Raw genomic sequence first — 19,628 nt, 5'->3', positions numbered from 1 at the left:
ACAATAATTCTACATGGTTTTTCTTTTATTTAAAAGCATCGAAGATCAGAACGAACCTGTAATAACTGTTTTAACGCTTTTTTAGATATATTAAGGCATCCAGATAACTGAATCATACTCAAGCCCAGATATTTTACGATTTCGACGAGTAAAACCTTATCTATTAACGCTATCTATATCGCTAGTTGGCGTTAAGTGTTTATTGAAAATTAATTTAGAATTAAATAGTATATCTAAGACTTTTAACTACTTCATTGAGCTTCAGTCTCTGATAATTCAATGTATAAAATTATGCTCTTCTTTTTTCGTAATAAATAAAATCAATGAGAAAGGCTATTTTCAACATCTTTCTATAGTAAAGAAATTCCAAGTTCATGAACAATAAGTTCATTAATATTACTCACAGTTACTTAGGACATCTTTAAAGTAAGTAACAAACGGGTTAAAAAGCAAAGTAGAGCAATGTTACCCATATAAATACTAATAATTCATTTTTTAGCTAAACGTTTGTTAAGAAATATGTGAAAAATACAAACAAGGGAGATGTTTGTGAGTGATAATAACAAGTGATAAATAAAGTTATGAAATGACCATTAAAACTCTAAACCCATACCGTTCATCAATCTCCTTACCATGCCAGTTTAAAGATTTAAACATCAGGCTATCAAAACCTGGATAATAAGTGTATCCATACATACTCCGATAATTTTTAATATCTACTTGATTCTAATTTCCATATAGAAGATATGTAACTTTTTTTGGACGACCCTTGTACATATATTCACTACAACAAAAAAGAAACAGTCCCTTTGATATTACAGCTCTGAAGATGATAGTAGCCGTTTATCAAAACATCGGCACAGTTAAAGTTTTAATGCTATTTGTTTTAATGTTTTAACCATATTTTAAAGATTGGCTCATCGGAGTGTTTGTACCTTATTAAAAAACGTGAACATTAGGCCGTGATCTCTGTATCTTATAAAAGTTTTATTGTAATTTTTAGGTCAATAATGAACAACAGCAACTATGAACCGCAACCAAAAATGGCCCGTTGCACAAATAATTACGAGAGTATGACGGAAACCAGTGCATCGGGAGAGGAGGAGCCGCGGTTTGTACCGTTCAAGCCCAGATTATTGCGAACAAAAAGGAAGGAAAACTCTTCCCCGAAAAAACTTTTTAACAATAACCAGGACGAGTGGTTGAAACATCGGCGTGAACTTGACATAAATCAGTCGAGGTAATAAAGAGTGATAAATCGTAGTAGATTTGATTTTTTAGATAAATATTTGTGGTTAAAAAAATTTTCCTTAAAAAGGTATTTTTGATTGTACATATTTAATGCTTTATTGATTTCTATGGGCATTTTGTAAAATGTTTTTTGAAATGGCGTCCTTACAGTTTCACCCATTTTTAAAGAAAGTAGCATGTATAAGATCAAATAAATCTGCGGTTTTATTTAAAATCGCCCACGATACTACTTGCATTAGAATTCGATCTTTTAAGGTGCTAAATTTTTTAAAATTACATCAATGATTTAATTCAAGGGCTGGAGTTGCCTTGAGATTTTTTGACTGCTGTTTATTTGGTTGGTATGGTCTATATATGTCAATTTGATATATTGTCAATTTGGGTCATTGGTCAAATTCGATAAGAGTATAAAAGAAGGCATCTTACAATTAGTTATCATCTTCTCCCGAAGATGATAACTTCGTTAGCGAAACACGTGTCGGAAATAATATATAGATTTTTGGTTAGAGGTAAAACTGTTTTGTGACATGAATAAAATGAGAATTTACAAGCTAAAAAAATGACAACTTACAACCTAAAATATAACATCTTTGCAAATAAGTCTGCTATATTACATATTTGCAATACAATTTTATAAAATCTTTATTGGGAGTTCAATTAACATTTATCAAACGGTGATGGATTTTAGAATATCCTGATTTTTTGTGTGTTTTCGTTGGTGTTTTAATTTTATTGTTTTAACGTTTATATATTTTTTTATTTACTACGTTTTATTGATTTTGCCCCATTTTATTAAATTATATTTAATCGCTTAATATGTTTTTATCATAAAATATGGTATAAAGGAATGATTATTTATTTAGTTACTTTTGATATTTATGTTTTATCTGTTGCTTTATACGTAGGCATATAATTATATAGCGCACTAGTTTTGTTCATTCTATTTGGGTCTTCTAATAAAATATGTAGAGTAAAGCGGGGAAATATGGCAACATAAATGTCAATCGCTCACATTCTGACCTCCATCGGACCTACTCGCAATACGAACACTGAACCTTAGAGCGTACCCATGTAGGTTTGCGACGTGAAAACTCTCGTTGCCATATTCTCGTCGTCAGAAAGAGTATAATCATAAATGTCCAATGATACGGTATTGCCATATTACCCGCACCCATGGGTAATATGGATGGCATCTACCTCAGGGTAATATGGCAACATGTTTTCGTTATGTAAAAATTGGGAATTAGGAGTTTTTTTTTAATAAAAAATGCTAATGATCCCAAAAACAAAAACTTATATCTAATGAAAGAAGTCAAATACAAAACATGAAAACTTATTAATATAATTCCTAGTGGCTACTAGTAGATATCCTCTAATTTAACTGTTTCTTTAAGCAAATTCGGATAATGGCGTACATTCTTCGCAAAATCTGTCAGATCTCGTACATATCTCATGCATCCATTTCATACATGTCACGCACTGAAGCCAGTCGCATTTGGGACCTTTTTTGTCGTAAAATGATCCATGACATTGTGCGCAAAATTCTGATTCATCAATATCGACTTCGGATTCGCCCCTTTTCTGCGTTACTACTTCTGTTTCGGTATCTGACGAAGAAGGGCTTGGTAGTTCTTTGGTTTTCTTCTTTGGTATCCCGGTTTTCTTCGTTTTCTTAATATTTTGTATTTTTTTCCGTTCTTCTTTTTGTTTTAATTTTCTGTTCTTTTCTTCTTTCTTTGCCCGTTTTGCAAAAATTGTTTCTGGTGAAGTTAGTATCTCGGCATGTTGTTTCCGTTTATAGCCACTTGGTCCTGGTTCGACGCGTGCAACCGGTAAAATTGCTTCAAAGAGATTCGTATCTTCAGGTTCCTCAACCGCAGTGACATTACCTGGTCTGGGCAGAGAAAAACAAACCACCGAGAAGCGACAAAACCCTCATTTACCGTTGATTTTCTGGGGTCTAATTTTGGTGCCCTTGAGCGGGCTTAAATGACTGGCGCTACATATAAAGTAACGGAGAAAAATCGTTATGGCAATTTAATAGTTCCGTACACGGAGAGAAATATGACAATTAATAGATTAAAAATTTTATTGGGAATTTGAAATCAAAACTATTACATTATTTTACTGTTGGTATAGTTAAGTTATAGGTATACCTAAACTATACCTGGTGACACAGGAAAAAGGGACCACGCAACAACTTTTTTATTTTTCAAGATAAACAAATGTATGAAAAAATATACTGGGTGTCCCATTTAAAATAAGAAAGTTCGTGTCATTTCCGGTTCAACCGGAAGTGATCAAAAACAATTGAATACGTCAAAATATGCCTTTATAACCATTCTATTGACATACCAAATTTAATTTGTTTACCTTGAAAAATAAAAAAGTTATTGCGTGTTCCCTTTTTCCTGTGTCACCCGGTATAGTGCCAACTATAAAAATGACCATTTAGCAATAATTAAATTAAACGTCTTAGTTCTGTCATAAGGAGAATTTTTTTCGGCAATACTTTGCTGGGCCAACGTTGCTGGTTTCATAATTGCAGGCTGTATTAAAATATCTAAAAAGAAGAAATAAAATAGATACAAAATATATTTTTATGTGCAAAATAGGGTTTCAAGCATAAAATTAATATTAGTTAGTAGGTAAAAATTATAGTAAGTTAACTCATCATAAGCTAACCTGATAGAATTTTTATGTCCTTTTCCTTTGAGACTTTTTTTGGCGGTCCATCCTCAAGCTGTTCACCTTCACAAGTCCTTTTTGTGGGATTAGGAAATAATGTTGGTAACGCGTTAGGTAACAAACGCTTTCTTGAGGGCCCTGCACTATAAAACTTCTCATCAAAATGGTACTCACAAAGCTTATAGTTCCTGGTTATTTGTTCTCTAGGTATCGAAAACAAGTCTGTTCTATAGCAAGCTGCCAGCCATAACTTGGCACTGAAAGTCATAAAATTACACGTTTAATTCAAAAGCTAAATTTATGTATTTTTTTTTAATTACTGCATAGATAAATACCTCTAATTACTGTAATTACGAATTTAATAAAAAATAAATAATGAATTACTGTAATTACGAAAAACAAAAAAAGAAACAACTTATTTTGAGTGGAAACAATTAAAAGAAAAGTTGAACTTACCGATCTTCTTCCTGCGGAAAAGCAAAGAAAGAAACCACACCCTGTCTTTGAATGACATCCACGAAAAGCACAGGTATAAGGCATATTATAAAAGTTTTTAATAAAATAAAGGCACAATGACAACACACACAAAAAATAAACACAGAGAAAAATTCAGGCAACACTTGACTAGACTAAAGTGGGCGTCGAATATTACCGGACTAACCGACGGCTGGGAGGGGACCGGCAATAAGACAGGTATACCAAATAAGCTCACACATGCGCAAGAAAAATCGGTCCCGGCTTTGTCCCTTCTCGGTGGTTTGTTTTTCTCTGGTCTGGGATCATTCTCCTCCTCACTGGAAATCTCTTCTGGGTTAAGACTATCTTCAACCGATGGTTCGTCGTTAACCATAAAAGCATAATCGGGAATTTTGATTGAAGTTTGAGCCCAATAAGCTTTCAACGGCTTAAAGAAAGAGCGATCAAACGGTTGGAGCCAATGAGTGGTGTAGCTGGGCAAACAAAACAGGATCACGTCATTCGCTACAGCTAAATCTAACAGTTCGACATTGGAACAGTGCGAGGAATGTCCATCCATAATTAATAAAACCTTACCGGTACCTTTCCGCGGAATAAAAAAGTCTTTAAACCATTGAAAGAAAATTTCAGATGTGACATAAGCTGACTTCGCCCATAACAACCTTGCCGCCAGGTGGTAGGCCATCTTCTAATTCCCGTTTTCTATTTTTGCCCTTAAATATGCAGCAGGGTGGGAAAAAAGTTCCTTCTGCGTTTACACAGGTTATAACGGAAATAGTTTCTCCTTTTTCAGCGCTTGTGATACAATTTGCCATTTTAGCGCCTTTTGTTACCACAGCTTTGCCTGGATTGTTATTCAATTGCAATACTGTTTCATCGAGATTAAAAATCTTTTATGGGGCATTCAATAAATTATTTTCTTTAAGAACGTTTCCCAGTAATTCAAAATATTCTGTACATTCTTGTTTTGTCATGCCCTTGGCCCTGGCAGTAGACATACCTTGAGCCTTACGAACGGCCAGTACAGGGTGTCTTCTCATAAAGGCTAGAAACCAGTCTTGTCCTGCCATTTTCCGTTCAGTATTGCATTTATGTGGATTATTTTGTTGGACCACAAAAGAATAAGCAAGCTGTCTTATATCATGAGCAGTTAAAGCAAAGCCGTAAAATGCCATGTTTTGTATATATTTGGCTAAATTTGCTTCTTGTTCCATAGTAAGTGAGCCTTTGCGACCTAATGCCATCTTATCCAAATTTCCGGAACGCATTCTTCTCATTAAGGTTCTAACTGGAACATTATAAGTACGACTTATTTCCCGAACCGACCCTTTGCCTGCACGAATATCACTTACTGCATTTCGAAGATCTACTTTTGCCCATGGGGCTCTTCTATTTTTCCGAATATAAGAACGTGGCATTGTGTTTATCTGGAATGATAAAAAAATACGAATCACCATGAGCTATACCTATCAAAAAAGTACTTGGGGTAATATGCCGCACTTGCATTTTCATGCGGCATATTACCCCACGGTGCAACACCAACGTTTCAACTGAAAAGCAAAAACCCGGTGTAAATACGGTCAGCGGCGAAGGTGTTAAATGTTAGGTTATGAATCTCACCTCGCCACAGCAACGTGGATTATTTCAATCGGATCACAAAAACTTTTAAAAACTCCTACCATATATCGTATAAAAATAATTTTTGGTGGGTACTTACCAGTTTTTGGGATTTATCGTGCACTAAATGATAAAAATTATAGGAAATCAGTAAACAGGTAGTTGACTACGTTAATGTCGACAGGTTACTATGGTAGTGCGACGGCGTAACCGCCAGAGTGAGCTATGAGCGAACTGAGGCATATTACACGATGCGGCATATTCCCCCGCTTTACTCTAATACATTAACATATTTTTGTATCATGAAAGGTCGAAAAGTGGGCAGTTTTAAATAAAACCTTCAGTTTTATTTGTTTATATATCTTCTACTTCTTTTTCAAATTGTGCAAAATTCTATTAATTATCTTTATTAATTTCTTATACTTATACATTGCATTTGCATTTGAAAGTCCGGAATTAAATTTACGTTTTTTACAAATGAAATATTAACATGTGTTTGACATTGAATACTACCTGACCGGATCTCTCACTATCAAATGGTAAAAAACCAGTGGCCACAAAAATACCTTTTTGGGGAGTAAATGTAGTAAGATAAAAGTTTCTTAGATTTTTAGAAGAAATTTTTTATATAACCTGTGCGTAGGTTCTTTCTTATATTGTGGATTGTTATTAGTCTTTCTACCTGACTGCACTGAAATATATTATTTATTTCACTTGTTTTTTGCGCTATTTACAGGTTTCTTTTTTTTATTTAACAGGGTATTGTATCTTTATATTAGAAAAAGCGGTTAAATGAATCAGATTAAGCTGTAGACAGCAATCATCTAAAATATTAAGGGATTTGATTCAAATAATTGCAAGCTAAAACTAATTGATTGCTAACGAAATTAGATTAAATTGAACCAAATTTATGACCTGTAAACAGCCCACTATAGAAAAAAAATATAATATAAACGAAAGTATATTTAGAAATGATTAGTGTAAAATCGATATATTTTATTAATTTAAGAATTGTTGGTATATTTATTAGACTTTATTTATAATTTACATTTTTTCCTATACGATATTTGAATAATTAAGGTAAAATCCAGAGCTCAAGGTTAAGTTATACAGTATTTAACAAAAAAGAAAGCATATAGGAACATAGCACGTTTATGTAAATAGTTTTCTTTTTAAATAACATAACTTCTGTAATTTTGAACCTTTGTTGTCTTCATGTAAAATAATTATTATACTTTTTTTTTAATTTCAAAAATACAGAAGTTATAAAATATTATTGCCTATATTATATGACATGTAAGATAACACTAAGGAATGTTGTATAGGGTGACTTTTTTAAGTGTGTATACTATTGTTTTTATTTTTAATCAGGTTAGAAGGAATATTTTTTTGCAAATTAAAGAATAAATGATTTATTAATAAGAAAAAGTAGCTGTAAGCTAGAGATGGTGGTAAAGTGTTTAGTGAAAACAACCATTCGTTAGAAAAATCATGTATGATGAGTGCAAAAGAGTGTTAACATCGCTAAATATCAACAACCAAATGTACACTACTAAATTGATAATATTTTTGGTTAGCAGAGGAAAATACAAGACCTATGATCGATAAACACTTTAGACAAAAGTTTAGAAAAAATATATTTTTTTAAATTAGAAGAAGCTAAATTAAACATTTTGTTGAAAAGCTCTTTGACCTAAGCCTTCATTATAAATACAGTAGACACTCAATACCGTGAACTCAAAAAAACAAAGGTTAATCACATTATCGATTTATTCACGTTAACGAAGGTTACACTTTATGTGTACTAAACATTTATAATTACCAAAAGTAACAGAAACAAAACGTAATTAACTTAACATAAAGTTCATATACTTACTTAAAAATATTATTTACTGTAAAGAAAAAAAGATACAACAAATTTCAAACTTTAAGAAATTAGTTTTTCTTAAAGAAGTCTGAAATTTTTGTTTCTTTTTTAGGTTGTTTTACTTTTAACATCACAGCTTTCCCTCTTAATTTTTTTAAGACTACAAGGTCATTTATGTCAATTTCATTTTCCTCTGCTGCCCACAGAATCGCTATATTAAAGGCATTAATTGCCTTATCTAATGAAATTTTATTTGAGGGTTCCTGCTCAACCTCATTTAATACTTCTGCTTCATCCGATTGACATTCTTCAATGTCGTCCTCTGCAAAATTATTGTCACACTGATTCCACTCTACAATGTCAGAATCTTCAAAAGTTCCCTAAAAAAAAATTGTAATCCAAATTAAGACTTAATATTCAGATATAAAATCACAAAATTTACCTGAGGTGTCAATGTATGTAAAAGACCAAGAGATTCAGATATGGGTCTCTAAGCAGTGCTGTCCCATTGGTGTTTTAGTAGAGAAAGAGGTACATTTTCATCATCACTGTCTACATCATGTGTAGAGGGCACCACATTTAAAATGTTTTTCCAACATTTTTTTATAACTTGAGAATCAAGATGATTCCAAGCAAACATTAAATTGATCACTGCATCTTTTATTGTCAGGTTTTTTAGGGCATCAATGACTTTCGTATTGTTGGCCACTATGGATGATAGAAGACCTTTTCTGTAGTACAATTTTGTTAGCCTAATAACATTTTGATCCATAGGCTGTATGAGTAGGGTGACATTAGGTGGCAGGTACATGGTTATAATTTGTCCATCTTCACTTTTTAATTCTTCTTCGGTTGGATGCGATGGTACATTATCCAGAAGAAGTAGAGCTTTCAATGGCAGACCTTTATTTTTTAAGAACCTCTTAACCTTCAAAAAATTTAATATGGTTGTACTAATCATAAAACAAAACTATAGATAAGGAAAACTTACCTGTGGTACAAACGAATAATGAAACCATTTTTTTTTTAATTGCGGCAGTCATCCAAGCTGATTTTGAATGTTCATAGTCAACAGGACACTCGAAATTTTTAAACGATCTTGGTTTTGCCGCTTTACCAATCACCAATGGTTTAATTTTATGGAGCCCAGTAGCATTAGTGCAAGCCAAAAATGTTATTCTTTGTTTCTCCAATTTTCTACCAGGAGCTGTTTTTTCTGTTGACAAGACAAATGCTTTTTCTGGTCCTGTCTCATCAGCATTGTAAACTTGATCCAATAAGATTCCAAGCTCTGCTATTTTATTTTTTAGAGCCATTTTAAATGGGTCTACAAGCTCTGGCTGAGATGACAGTTTTTCCCTAGAAATTTTTGAAAAAACGAATTCCAAATCTTTTTTTGAATCTTTGTAACCATCCCTCACTAGCGGTAAATGATTTATCCCTTTCATTGAGCTGTGAATAAATGAATTTTGCTTTTTCTTTAATCATGTCGCCACTTACCATTAAATGTTTATTCCGTTGGTCAAGAAACCACTTGTACAGTCTTTTTTCCATTCTTGGAAACTGGGAACCCTTTAGGGTTTGTCTTTTACCTGGTCCGTGTATACATAGTGGTTTACATACGTGTTTCTAACAGCACTAGAAATCAGTTCCTTTTTCTTTTTATTTTGCAAATTGTAGATTTTCCCACACCATACTTTTTCGCTAAATATGTAACACCTTGTCCATTATTTAAGTCTTGAATTACAAGAGATTTTTCATAGAGGGTTAAACACTGGTTTTTTAATTTACACATTTTGTTTAATTTCTAAACGATCTAACACCAACACAATTTAAGTCACACTAATAAAAATCACTAAACTTCAAAACCACACTAACAGACAACGTAAATAAACGATAACAACCTGCCTTGCTTAACACACAATAGATTCATGGCGCCTATCGATTCGAAGAACGCCAAAAACAGCATATCGGGGAAGCACCGGCTGCTTTCGCCTACGTTACTGGCGAACTATCGATCCAATTACATTTGCCCCAATTGAACCAATTACCATTAATGGGGGATCGTTTGTTCACGGTATACGGTGGTCAATGCATAAAATAGTGCTGTTTCCGTTATGCGGGATTTCCGGTATCCGATATTCACACTATCGAGTGTCTACTGTAATTCTATTCGTAATTATTCACTGATTAGTGATCTCAAAAGTGCTCGATTGGATTGCGATAATTAAATTAATACTTTACTCTAAGACCCATATTTTTACTAAATGGGCTGAGGGTTTTATAATTTAAAACAACAGTATTATGTTTATTTTTATGTTATTTGAGCGTTGGACTAATTTTGGCATATCAGTAGTTTTTTTAGAAAGATCTGTTAACTTACAATTCTTTTAATACGACATTGGTGAGAAAATTGATGATAAATTAGAAAATTTTCCATTTTATTTATATTCCATATTTCTTGGTTGCGAAAATCAATGTATTACCTTGCAATAGAGTTTTGACCCATATTAAAGGCATTGAAGAGAAATCCGAGACGTGCATTGTCGTTCTCTCTTTACCTTAGAATCAAATCAATCAATTACCTGTTGATCCAAGAAATAAATTCGCCAGTCCTACATACATTTATCCAAAGCATTAACTATAAATGCAGGGAAGAAAGTACTGTGTATAACTCAAAATTAAACCTATGACAATGTTCAATACCTTTACAAATAGATTTAAAAAAACCGGGTCAATTAGATTTTTCAATACTGTTATCTATTCAATACTCAGTCTTGAATAGATAACAGTCAATCCTGAGAGCCAGATTTGGAGACTACGCAGGGTGGTTAAGCAGTTAGATGCGCAATTCGTTTAATTTGACGACGAAATTTTTGCAACGACGTTTTTTTTTTGTATTTAATAACTTTTTTCTTTGTTTTTTATTCAATCGATTAAATTACGATGAAATCCATTTAAACTTTGACAAATATTTTCTCAAGGTTGAATTATACCTTTTCTTATCTTAGTATCATCTTAAGTTAACATTTTACTAGATTTTAAGTACAAAAAATTTAGTTGGTTACAAATATTGGTTATTTCTTTTATACTAGAAAATAATATCCATTTAAATTTGGTTAAAATACTGCTTTATTACGCACCGGATTTTAGTTGATATTATTTTCGAAAACGAGATGTCTGGTTTTTGTCGTTCAAGGAAGTAATTTGTTATATTGGCGTTGCCCGTTATACCAATTCTACACATAACTAGCTTTTCCTTTTAATAAAAAAAAAATTCTACGAATACCGCAGCTCTTCTTGTTGATATTATTTTTATTTTTACATGCGTGCACTTTATTATAATTTTTTTAACGTTATTTAGTTAATACTAATTAATTTATTTGTATAAAACCATTGTTTTTTAACCCGTATATTTATTTACAAAAGTCATATTACTAAACGTATGATCTTATATACTTTGAATTTAGACATAGAAAATATTAAATTAGTTATACACTTAAAAACGACATCTTATATAATATCTATTATAAGCAATACACATACTTTTAGCAAAAAATATAGAACGGAGAGGCGATGTTCCGTATTTTTTAAGTGATAGCTACCTAGTGCTCTTCCTGAATGTCTTACGCTAATTCACATTTTAAAATGTAAAGGTCTAAAATAATAACTATTTTTAGATAATGGTGTTCGTGCCGTGTAGCTGTTTTTTTAAATGATTTTTTATGATTTGAAATGTGATCAAGTAGATTATTACAAAAATTGATAATGGAGAAATACATTTTGGATAATTTACACAAATTTCCCAAATTTGATTTTGAAATGATTTTCGTTTGCATCTTAACAAAAGAGTCAAACGTCGCTACAGGTTTAAACTGCTACAACAGTTTGATTGTACGAGTGACATTTTTTGTAAGACGGATTTGCAAAAAGACGTTGAAAGTATAAACTTAAAACATCTGAATCTGTTCAATTTTCATTGCTACCATTGTATGGTATTTATAATTCGGATGTGGAGTATTTTTGAAATTACATCACAATATTTTACCAGCCGCGTCTATAGATAAAAAAAATCACACACTTTATACAAGTATAATAGCTGTGTCAAGAACCCTCACTTACTAGTAAGTAATCAATACTAATAAAAAAAATAATTTCTTATGTAAATACATATCAGTACCCCAGTGCCAAACTACGTTAAGTCAAAAATTGCCATTTGTCAGGAGAGCCATGTTAAGTTGTTTTGTGACTTTATTTTACCATACATCTGTAACTATTTAAGCAATTTTTTCCAAATTTCACACAAATGTTAAAAAAAATATTATCTATTTAAATTTGTTTTGATTTTTGCCTTATTTTTTTTGTTTTTTTGTTAAGTGACAACGTTATATGCCCCATAGAAAAAACAATGGTTTTTGACTTAACACTAATATTAAGTCGAAACAGTGAAACAAAACTCAAACCAAACCATGTAAATTTTACTTTTTTTTTCAAGTTATATTATAAAATAGAAAATTATTAGAGTAGGACTTAAATGTCTGTAGGAAACAACACAAATTATAAAGTTTACTCCGAGTCACCATCTTCTTCCTGTACTGTATTACTGTGTCTAAGGGTCCTGTAGTACTCGTGAAATTGATTTGGTATCCATGGAAGTAATTTTTGTAGATGATCATATTTTTTTTTAGAACTCGGATTTGGACCATTTTTTAGGCAAGGTAATTTGCTTGGGAAGATATTTTTATCCTAGTTTTTCGGTTTAAATCGACTTCTAAAAATGCTGAACCAAAACTGTTTTTATAGTACAAAATCCCCGGTTTTCCCTGTCTTACTTGCATTTGCACTACTTTTGAAATAAGAAAATCCTCCCTAGATGAATTTTTTTTATTCAAACGAAATGGAGCAGAGAAACCTTCATACAAGGAAGTTTAGAAAATCGAAGGATTGCATTCCAACAACATTGAATTTTTTTTTTGTACCACAAAGACGGACCATTTGTTGCCAATCCCAAGGAGTAATAATTTTGAATTGCGGAACTTTTTTTCTTTTCCTTTCAATGATCGAGTGATCACTGTCCGCTTCCTTGCAGTTGAATTTTTAGCTTATCACAAAGGTCACAAGTATCATTTGCGGGCAATTTAAACGAGTAGTTAAACTCAAAATTAAAAATTTCACTGTAAAGCCACTCTTTACCTATTTATTTGATGGCAAGTTCATATCATTACAATCTTCAACATACAACGCATACATTCTAGATAAATTAAGGTGATTTCCTAGATATTTTTTTCGGTTCTTTTTCTGGAGTAGTGGGAGGTGTAAGTGGGAAATTTTACAATATGATTGCGTATACCTTGGCGAACGTCTTCTGGGATTTTATTACTTGGAATATGATGTCCTCTTTTATGTGGAGAAATCATGCCCCCACATCTCTTTTTATTTAATGCAGTATCAACAGTTTGTTGATACTGCATTAGACACAGCAAGTGTATCTAAAAAGAATTTTTTTGCATACTGCGATGCGTTCATTGTTTTCCTCAAAAAAATAATTGTTTGTATGCTGCCTTTTACCCTCGCGAAAATTATTTCTTGCCCGTCTGGTTTTAACCGGTACTTTTTGAATGTGAGATGCAATAAACTGTCTTCGCATATCAATTGTTTGTTTTTCGTTCCAAAAGGATCTTAAAATAGTCTTACGAATTTCTTCATTTATTCGGTTTTTGCATTTCAATTTACATGTTTCACCACATGCAGGTCCTAAAGTTTTTTCTTTAATAGTTCTTTCTAAACGGTTACATATTCTACTCCTGATAGTCGTTTTCGCTTTTGAATATTTTTTTCCCAAAGATGTTTATTTGGTCTCTTCTTTTTTGTTCTTTTTTCATTTAGATTTTCCGTATTTTCTTCATTTTCGTTTTCGGTATCGCTGCTTATTTCATTGTCAACATCACTTTCGAAATTTGGGTCAATAACACTGTCGTTTTTTGAGCTAGAAGATACAAAAACTTTTTTTTTTATTCTTTGAGCTCTAACTTTCCTAGTCTCCGAGTTACTTGGTGATAGTGATGCATCATTTCCATTAGAATAACTGCATTCAGGTATATTAAAATCCTGTTTAGGATGATGGACGATGGTTTGATTAGTAAATGTGTCGTCATTTTGTATCTGCCCACCAGAAAAAAAATCTCTTAATTTTTCCTGTCGTAGGTCCTGGTTTTTTTCTTGAAGTACAGGTTTTGGACAGGTCGCCTTGAACTGATCCTTTTCTTTGAACGGCTCCAAAACTTGTATCGGTTTTGTTGAGACCTCTGCAAAACATAAAAATTGTATCAGATAGTTTTAAAAAATAAAAAAAAATATCGAACCTACTATTGTTTTAGTTTAAAAACTAACCTCTATAAGTTTTTGTTTTAATAAACGAATACAAAGTATAAGTAACGGGTGAATTTCTACCCTTAAAATTTACTGTATTAGACAGACTTTATGAAAAAAACATTAGCGAAAAGGATATTAAGTCATGACTAAAATTTGTATAAAAAAAAGCCAAAACTATGTTAAGTCAGTAAAAAAGCAATACACAAAAATACAAGCTTTGAATTTATAATCGTGTGTCAGTCAGAATGCTGCTTGAGTTCAAATCAGTAGTTTCACTGCAAGTTTTGGCCTGTCCTGCATTTCCTTAAAAGTAAAAATGTACCCTATAAAACTCTATAAACACTATTAAGTCAGTAAAAAGGATAGTGCCAAACAATGTTAAGTCAGTTTCTACTTAATAATAAATTAAAATGAGGCTTTTAGTACGTGCGTAATGTTACTTTTCATTCATATTTCTTTTTAGGAAACTAGCAGAATTAATATAATACGTTATTTAGTACATTTGTTAATATAATTTTGGCCTAAATTTTATTTTATTGTATTATAGATACTAAAAAAAATCATACTTACCAAAACCTTGCATTTTCTTCTCTAAAACTTTTTCTGGAACACACTTTGATAACATTTTCAGGGTTAGTAGAATTCATTTTTTACACATTGGGCAAGCTATTTAAGGAGCAAATTTAAAAACAGTGCGTACACTTTAACTGGCTGAATAAAACTGTTTACAACTTGTATGTAACTTAACAATGTTGCCAACTTTGTTAAGCCAAAGAATTTTAAGGCACTTAATATAATGTGGATTGATATTTTCTAAAAGGAAAACTATTTTAAGTAGACTTAATTGGATTTGGCCTTTGTTAAACTGTGGACTTAATTTAGTTTGAAAATTTCTAACTCTGTAACGGAAAATGCTATCAAGTGGTAAAAAATTGCTATGTATAGATGACCTAACATTTAAAAATTTGGCGTGATAATCGCAAAAACGCCAAATTGTGACTTAACATACTTTGGCTCTGAGGTACAGATATGTTAGTTCTTTTTGATTTTAGCACCAAAATAATTTAAAAAACTGCAAGAAAAAAAAAGTTGATATTTTATTCTAAGATAAGTAATTAATAAAATAAGTTGATAATTACAACCAGGCGTTTCAAAAATATTACTTAACCGTCTTCTATATATTCCATGACCTGTAAATTAAAAACGATACACTTCTCGACATAACTATATGAAATTTTTATCTTATTTTTAGCTAAAGATGAATCTGGTAAAATATCGCGACATAATTTCAAAATACCCTGTAAATTATAATTAAACAAAAAAAAAATGATACCATCGAAATGCTTGTCTTTTCAATGTCTTTCCATTTAATTATTGTTTTCATAGTAATAATATTTTTGTGATAATCCTAATCCCGTTTCACATCATTTAATTGTAAATTTTATTTCAATTATTATGGTTTTTCCTAGTATTTTGTTTACTATACCTGAAGAGTAATTATTTGTTGTAAATTCTTCACGGATTATTAAATGACATGGGAAAATTATAGACTTTCTGCATGAAAAAAAGAAGAAAGAAAGTTCATTTTAATGCGACAGTGCTGTCTTAAATTCTTTCGTTGTTATGAAACATGTTTTAGTTTTTGTTAGACAAACTTCAATTTAGCATTATCAGTATAATTTTAGAATAATTCCTCTTTAGCAGATAAAACATGCTTTTGATAAACTTCGGGAGTCATCCGTGTTATTATTTGTAGTTGAAGTTTCACAGGATGAATCTTTCTGTAAATTGTCGATGTTTTGCTACGATTTTAATTCGTACTTGTTAAAAGGGAATTTATTTTGTGGAAAATTTATTAAATGATTAATAGGCCTATAAATAGGAAGTATAAAATTAATTTTTATAGGTCTTTTGACGGAGTTATTGATTTTAATTAGAATTTACAGTAAGTATTGCTTTGGTTTAGCAAACAAGTGTTATTCTCAGATATTATTATCAGGTTAAATTTTGTAGTAAAAACTACTAATACTATTTAAAATACAGGAAGATTTTATTTCAATATAATTACTACATACAACAATTAATAAAATGAATGCTTAAAATATGAAGTATTTTCACCAAATAACTACTCTTCGCATATGGTATAAAATTTATTGAATATTTCTTAGTTCCACATTAGTGTAGAGCCTTTTATCGTAGTCAAAAACTAATGGTATTTAAACTAGATTAGTCCTAATTATCTTTGTTTAAAACCATTTAAGGTATGTGTATAAAGGCTGTGTTTTTTAAACAAACTTCGTATCTTGGTGTCGCATCATTATAGTTATTTTTATCAACTGGTAATAATATAGTTTTTAGAAACCATCTGTCTATATTGGTTTGTTATACAACTTTTAAATATACATCGCACTTAATATGTATCTTAAATGTAAATATTGTTCTTTTACAAGTTAAGTGAGTAAATTGATACGAGGACAGATTGCGGGTTATGGTTTTTGGAGTACTTTGTAAGCATGTTTTATCAATTTTGTGAAATAAGCGCCGGATCTACATACTGTAGTTAAAAATATAAAAGTTGCTTTTTAAAAAGTTTCTAGCATTAGAATTTGTGCCCGCTTTATCCATTTGTTAGTGAAGTTTTTCGTATAGTTCCATTTATATCTAAATCCATTTTAATCTTTATTTAGCTACATCTTTAACATTGCAATTTTCCAATGTTTTTCTTTCGTGGCTATTTTTCCTTTTTCAGTTATTACTTTGTTTATGAAATGTAAAGAATTCTTTAAAAAAATATATTTTGATAAAGCTTTAAAAGCCGTAATTTGTACAGGAATGAATATTTTCACCCTTGTTTCGGAATAACATAAATTAAGGACACTGGATTTGATACCTTTCAAATCAATAATGCATTCGGTTTTTACTGTTACACCATGGCGCCATTTAACAGCTTAACAGCAATACTTTAAAACGTGTACTAAGGTTTCTGGAATCGAAAAGGTAACATAAATTAATTGGAAAAAACTAAATTGGTAGTCAATTGCCACATGTGCGGAAATAAAACTTAAAATTATAGGTTTTATTAATGTCTCAAGTTATTAACCATAGGATCGTTTTCATCAAGTGTTTTCATCTGTATATTAAAAAAGTGGTTTACATATACTAATACTATTGAATAGAGATTGTTTAGTTCTAGTTTCATTGGTTAATATCTTCTTGGTAACACAATATTACAGTTGTTCAAGTTATGTTTTAAGTGAATACAAAATTTTCAGTTTTTTTCCTTAATAGATCGTTTATTCAATAGGATGCCATTCCGATTTCGGTTACCACAATGAGTACATCAATTATATTATAATTTATTCATCGGCAAACGCGAGTATTCATGTAATCAACAAGGTAAAGTTATGTAGGTACGGAAGTTTTGTCAATTATAAAATTGATTTTACTTGCATTAACTACAGGAACAATTTTCACATAAAGTGAGTATATCTTTCCCTGTCTTGCTAGTTCTTTATCAGGTTTTTTTCTTGTTGTGTGCGTTCTTTTATCTCCAAACGTCTTTGAAAACGAGTTGTTTTTTGTTTTAAATCTGCAACAAATATTGCAGCTATCTTTTTGTGGTTAAATTCAAATTAGAAGATAAATTAGCCACTGCAAACCAGAGTGTGGCTTGAAATTAGATTAGAACACCAATTCTTAACGCGATAATTCGTAAATTTTTTATAAAGAGTGTTCTTTTATTTAAAAAAAAATTAAATAATTAACTCAAATAAATAAACTCAATAATTTGTCTTTTTGATAGTGTATTAACTCTATTCTTGATTTTTTAAATCGTGACTCTTATCCTCATAACTAAATGCCCCTAGAAACTGTTAAATTATCCGCTGTTTGTAAATAATTAAAGGTCCCAGGTCGTCGTAAATTTTTAAGCACGGAATTTCACTTTTTATCCTTTTGTTTGCAGTATATGTTAATTTCCTTACCCATACTTATTCTAAGCTTATACTATTGATTTTCTAGTTTTTTTTTGTTGACCCAAAGTCTTTAAGAACATTAGTCTACCAAAAAAATCTAGAATAAATTAGACATTTTTCTATTGAGATACCGTGAAATTTGTACGTTGAAATTTGTACGTTTCTTGTAATATAATGTTTTTTTTTTTGAATGCACTCACTTGTAAACCTATCGGTGCTAATTTATGAATCCGTGAATTTATTTTTATAGTTTATTCACTAGAGACTAACATTAGCTATATTTATATTATATTGGGGCCAATATTCAGAAAATTATTTGAAAACAGTCGAAATGAAGCTAGAAAATTAAAAGCATAAAACTAAAAGAAAACAATTAAAATATAAAATAATGAAGATATGACATCTTCATATCTGTTATATTAACGATAAAATGCGCTTACAAATCGGAAGGTATAAATAGCAATATATTCATGTAGAAAAAATATTTATATGATTTTTATAAAGGTGCTTAATTTGTATTTCTATCTCTATTATATTTTAAACTATGTGCCAAATTAACGCAGTCACTAATCTCGTTGGATGTTAATGATGAGTTCTTCACTTCAACTTTTTATAACCCAGAATTGCGTAAAATAAGTTATCAATATCCATACAGATTATTGACTGATTTAACAAATTTATGCTGTAAATTTCTAAAATGGCATATGCCTGCCAGCTATTTTAGCTCCGTCTTCCAATTTAATTATTAAGGAGTAAAGTGATATATAAAGAAAATATTTTATAAAAATTGTAAAAATTTGTAAGGCTACTCGAAATGGATTTTAAACATGTATATTGTGCAAGCTTTCAGAATGTGATAAAAGAATAATATTTAGTTTTTTTTTGTAGATAAGCATTCATAATAACATCTTTTTATTAAAAAAAAAAAAAAAACATTGTTATCATTTTGTATAATGTTCACTGGGCATTTTGTAGAACCACTCGGCGTGTAATCGTAATTCATGTCAACGTAAATTCATTAAATCAAAATGGCAATAATGAATACTGTATATTGTTTTATATTATTTTTATTGTTATCAATACATAGTGATATTGTAAAATAAAGAGATTTTCTTCAGTAAAATTGGAGTTTTTTTTCTCGGATAAATTAACTATTGTCTAAATTGATAAAGGTTGATTTTAAGATGGCATATCTTTTGGTAGAGCTCGAGAAAACATCTAGGATTGGGAAGCGCATATTTCCAGATAAATAACCATAACCGCACAACTGATTGTTGGCCAAAAATAAAGCGCCAACAAAAAAGTTTTTAGCCAAGTATTTATTTATATTTAGTTTATCCTCAATTATAGTAATTATAGCCGTTAGTTTCGACCTCAAGGAG

At 30.8% G+C, this 19,628-nt stretch overlaps 1 protein-coding gene across 2 annotated transcripts in view; it reads left to right on the top strand.

Annotated features, from left to right (window-relative positions):
- Window positions 1–19,369, top strand: part of LOC126749642 (forkhead box protein N3-like) — a 50,847-nt gene extending 31,478 nt beyond the window's left edge. For both annotated transcript variants that reach the window (XM_050459338.1, XM_050459337.1), the window contains exon 9: window positions 1,004–19,369. In XM_050459338.1, coding sequence (XP_050315295.1) covers window positions 1,004–1,244 — 241 coding nt within the window. In that variant the 3' untranslated portion in view covers window positions 1,245–19,369. The remainder of the gene's footprint in view (window positions 1–1,003) is intronic.
- Window positions 19,370–19,628: the final 259 nt, after the last annotated feature.

This window comes from Anthonomus grandis, unplaced genomic scaffold (assembly GCF_022605725.1).
Source record: "Anthonomus grandis grandis unplaced genomic scaffold, icAntGran1.3 ctg00000411.1, whole genome shotgun sequence".
Classification (NCBI taxonomy): Eukaryota; Metazoa; Arthropoda; class Insecta; order Coleoptera; family Curculionidae; genus Anthonomus; species Anthonomus grandis.
The sequence above is the reverse complement of the archived record's forward strand: the minus strand, read 5'-3'. Positions and strand labels throughout refer to the sequence as shown.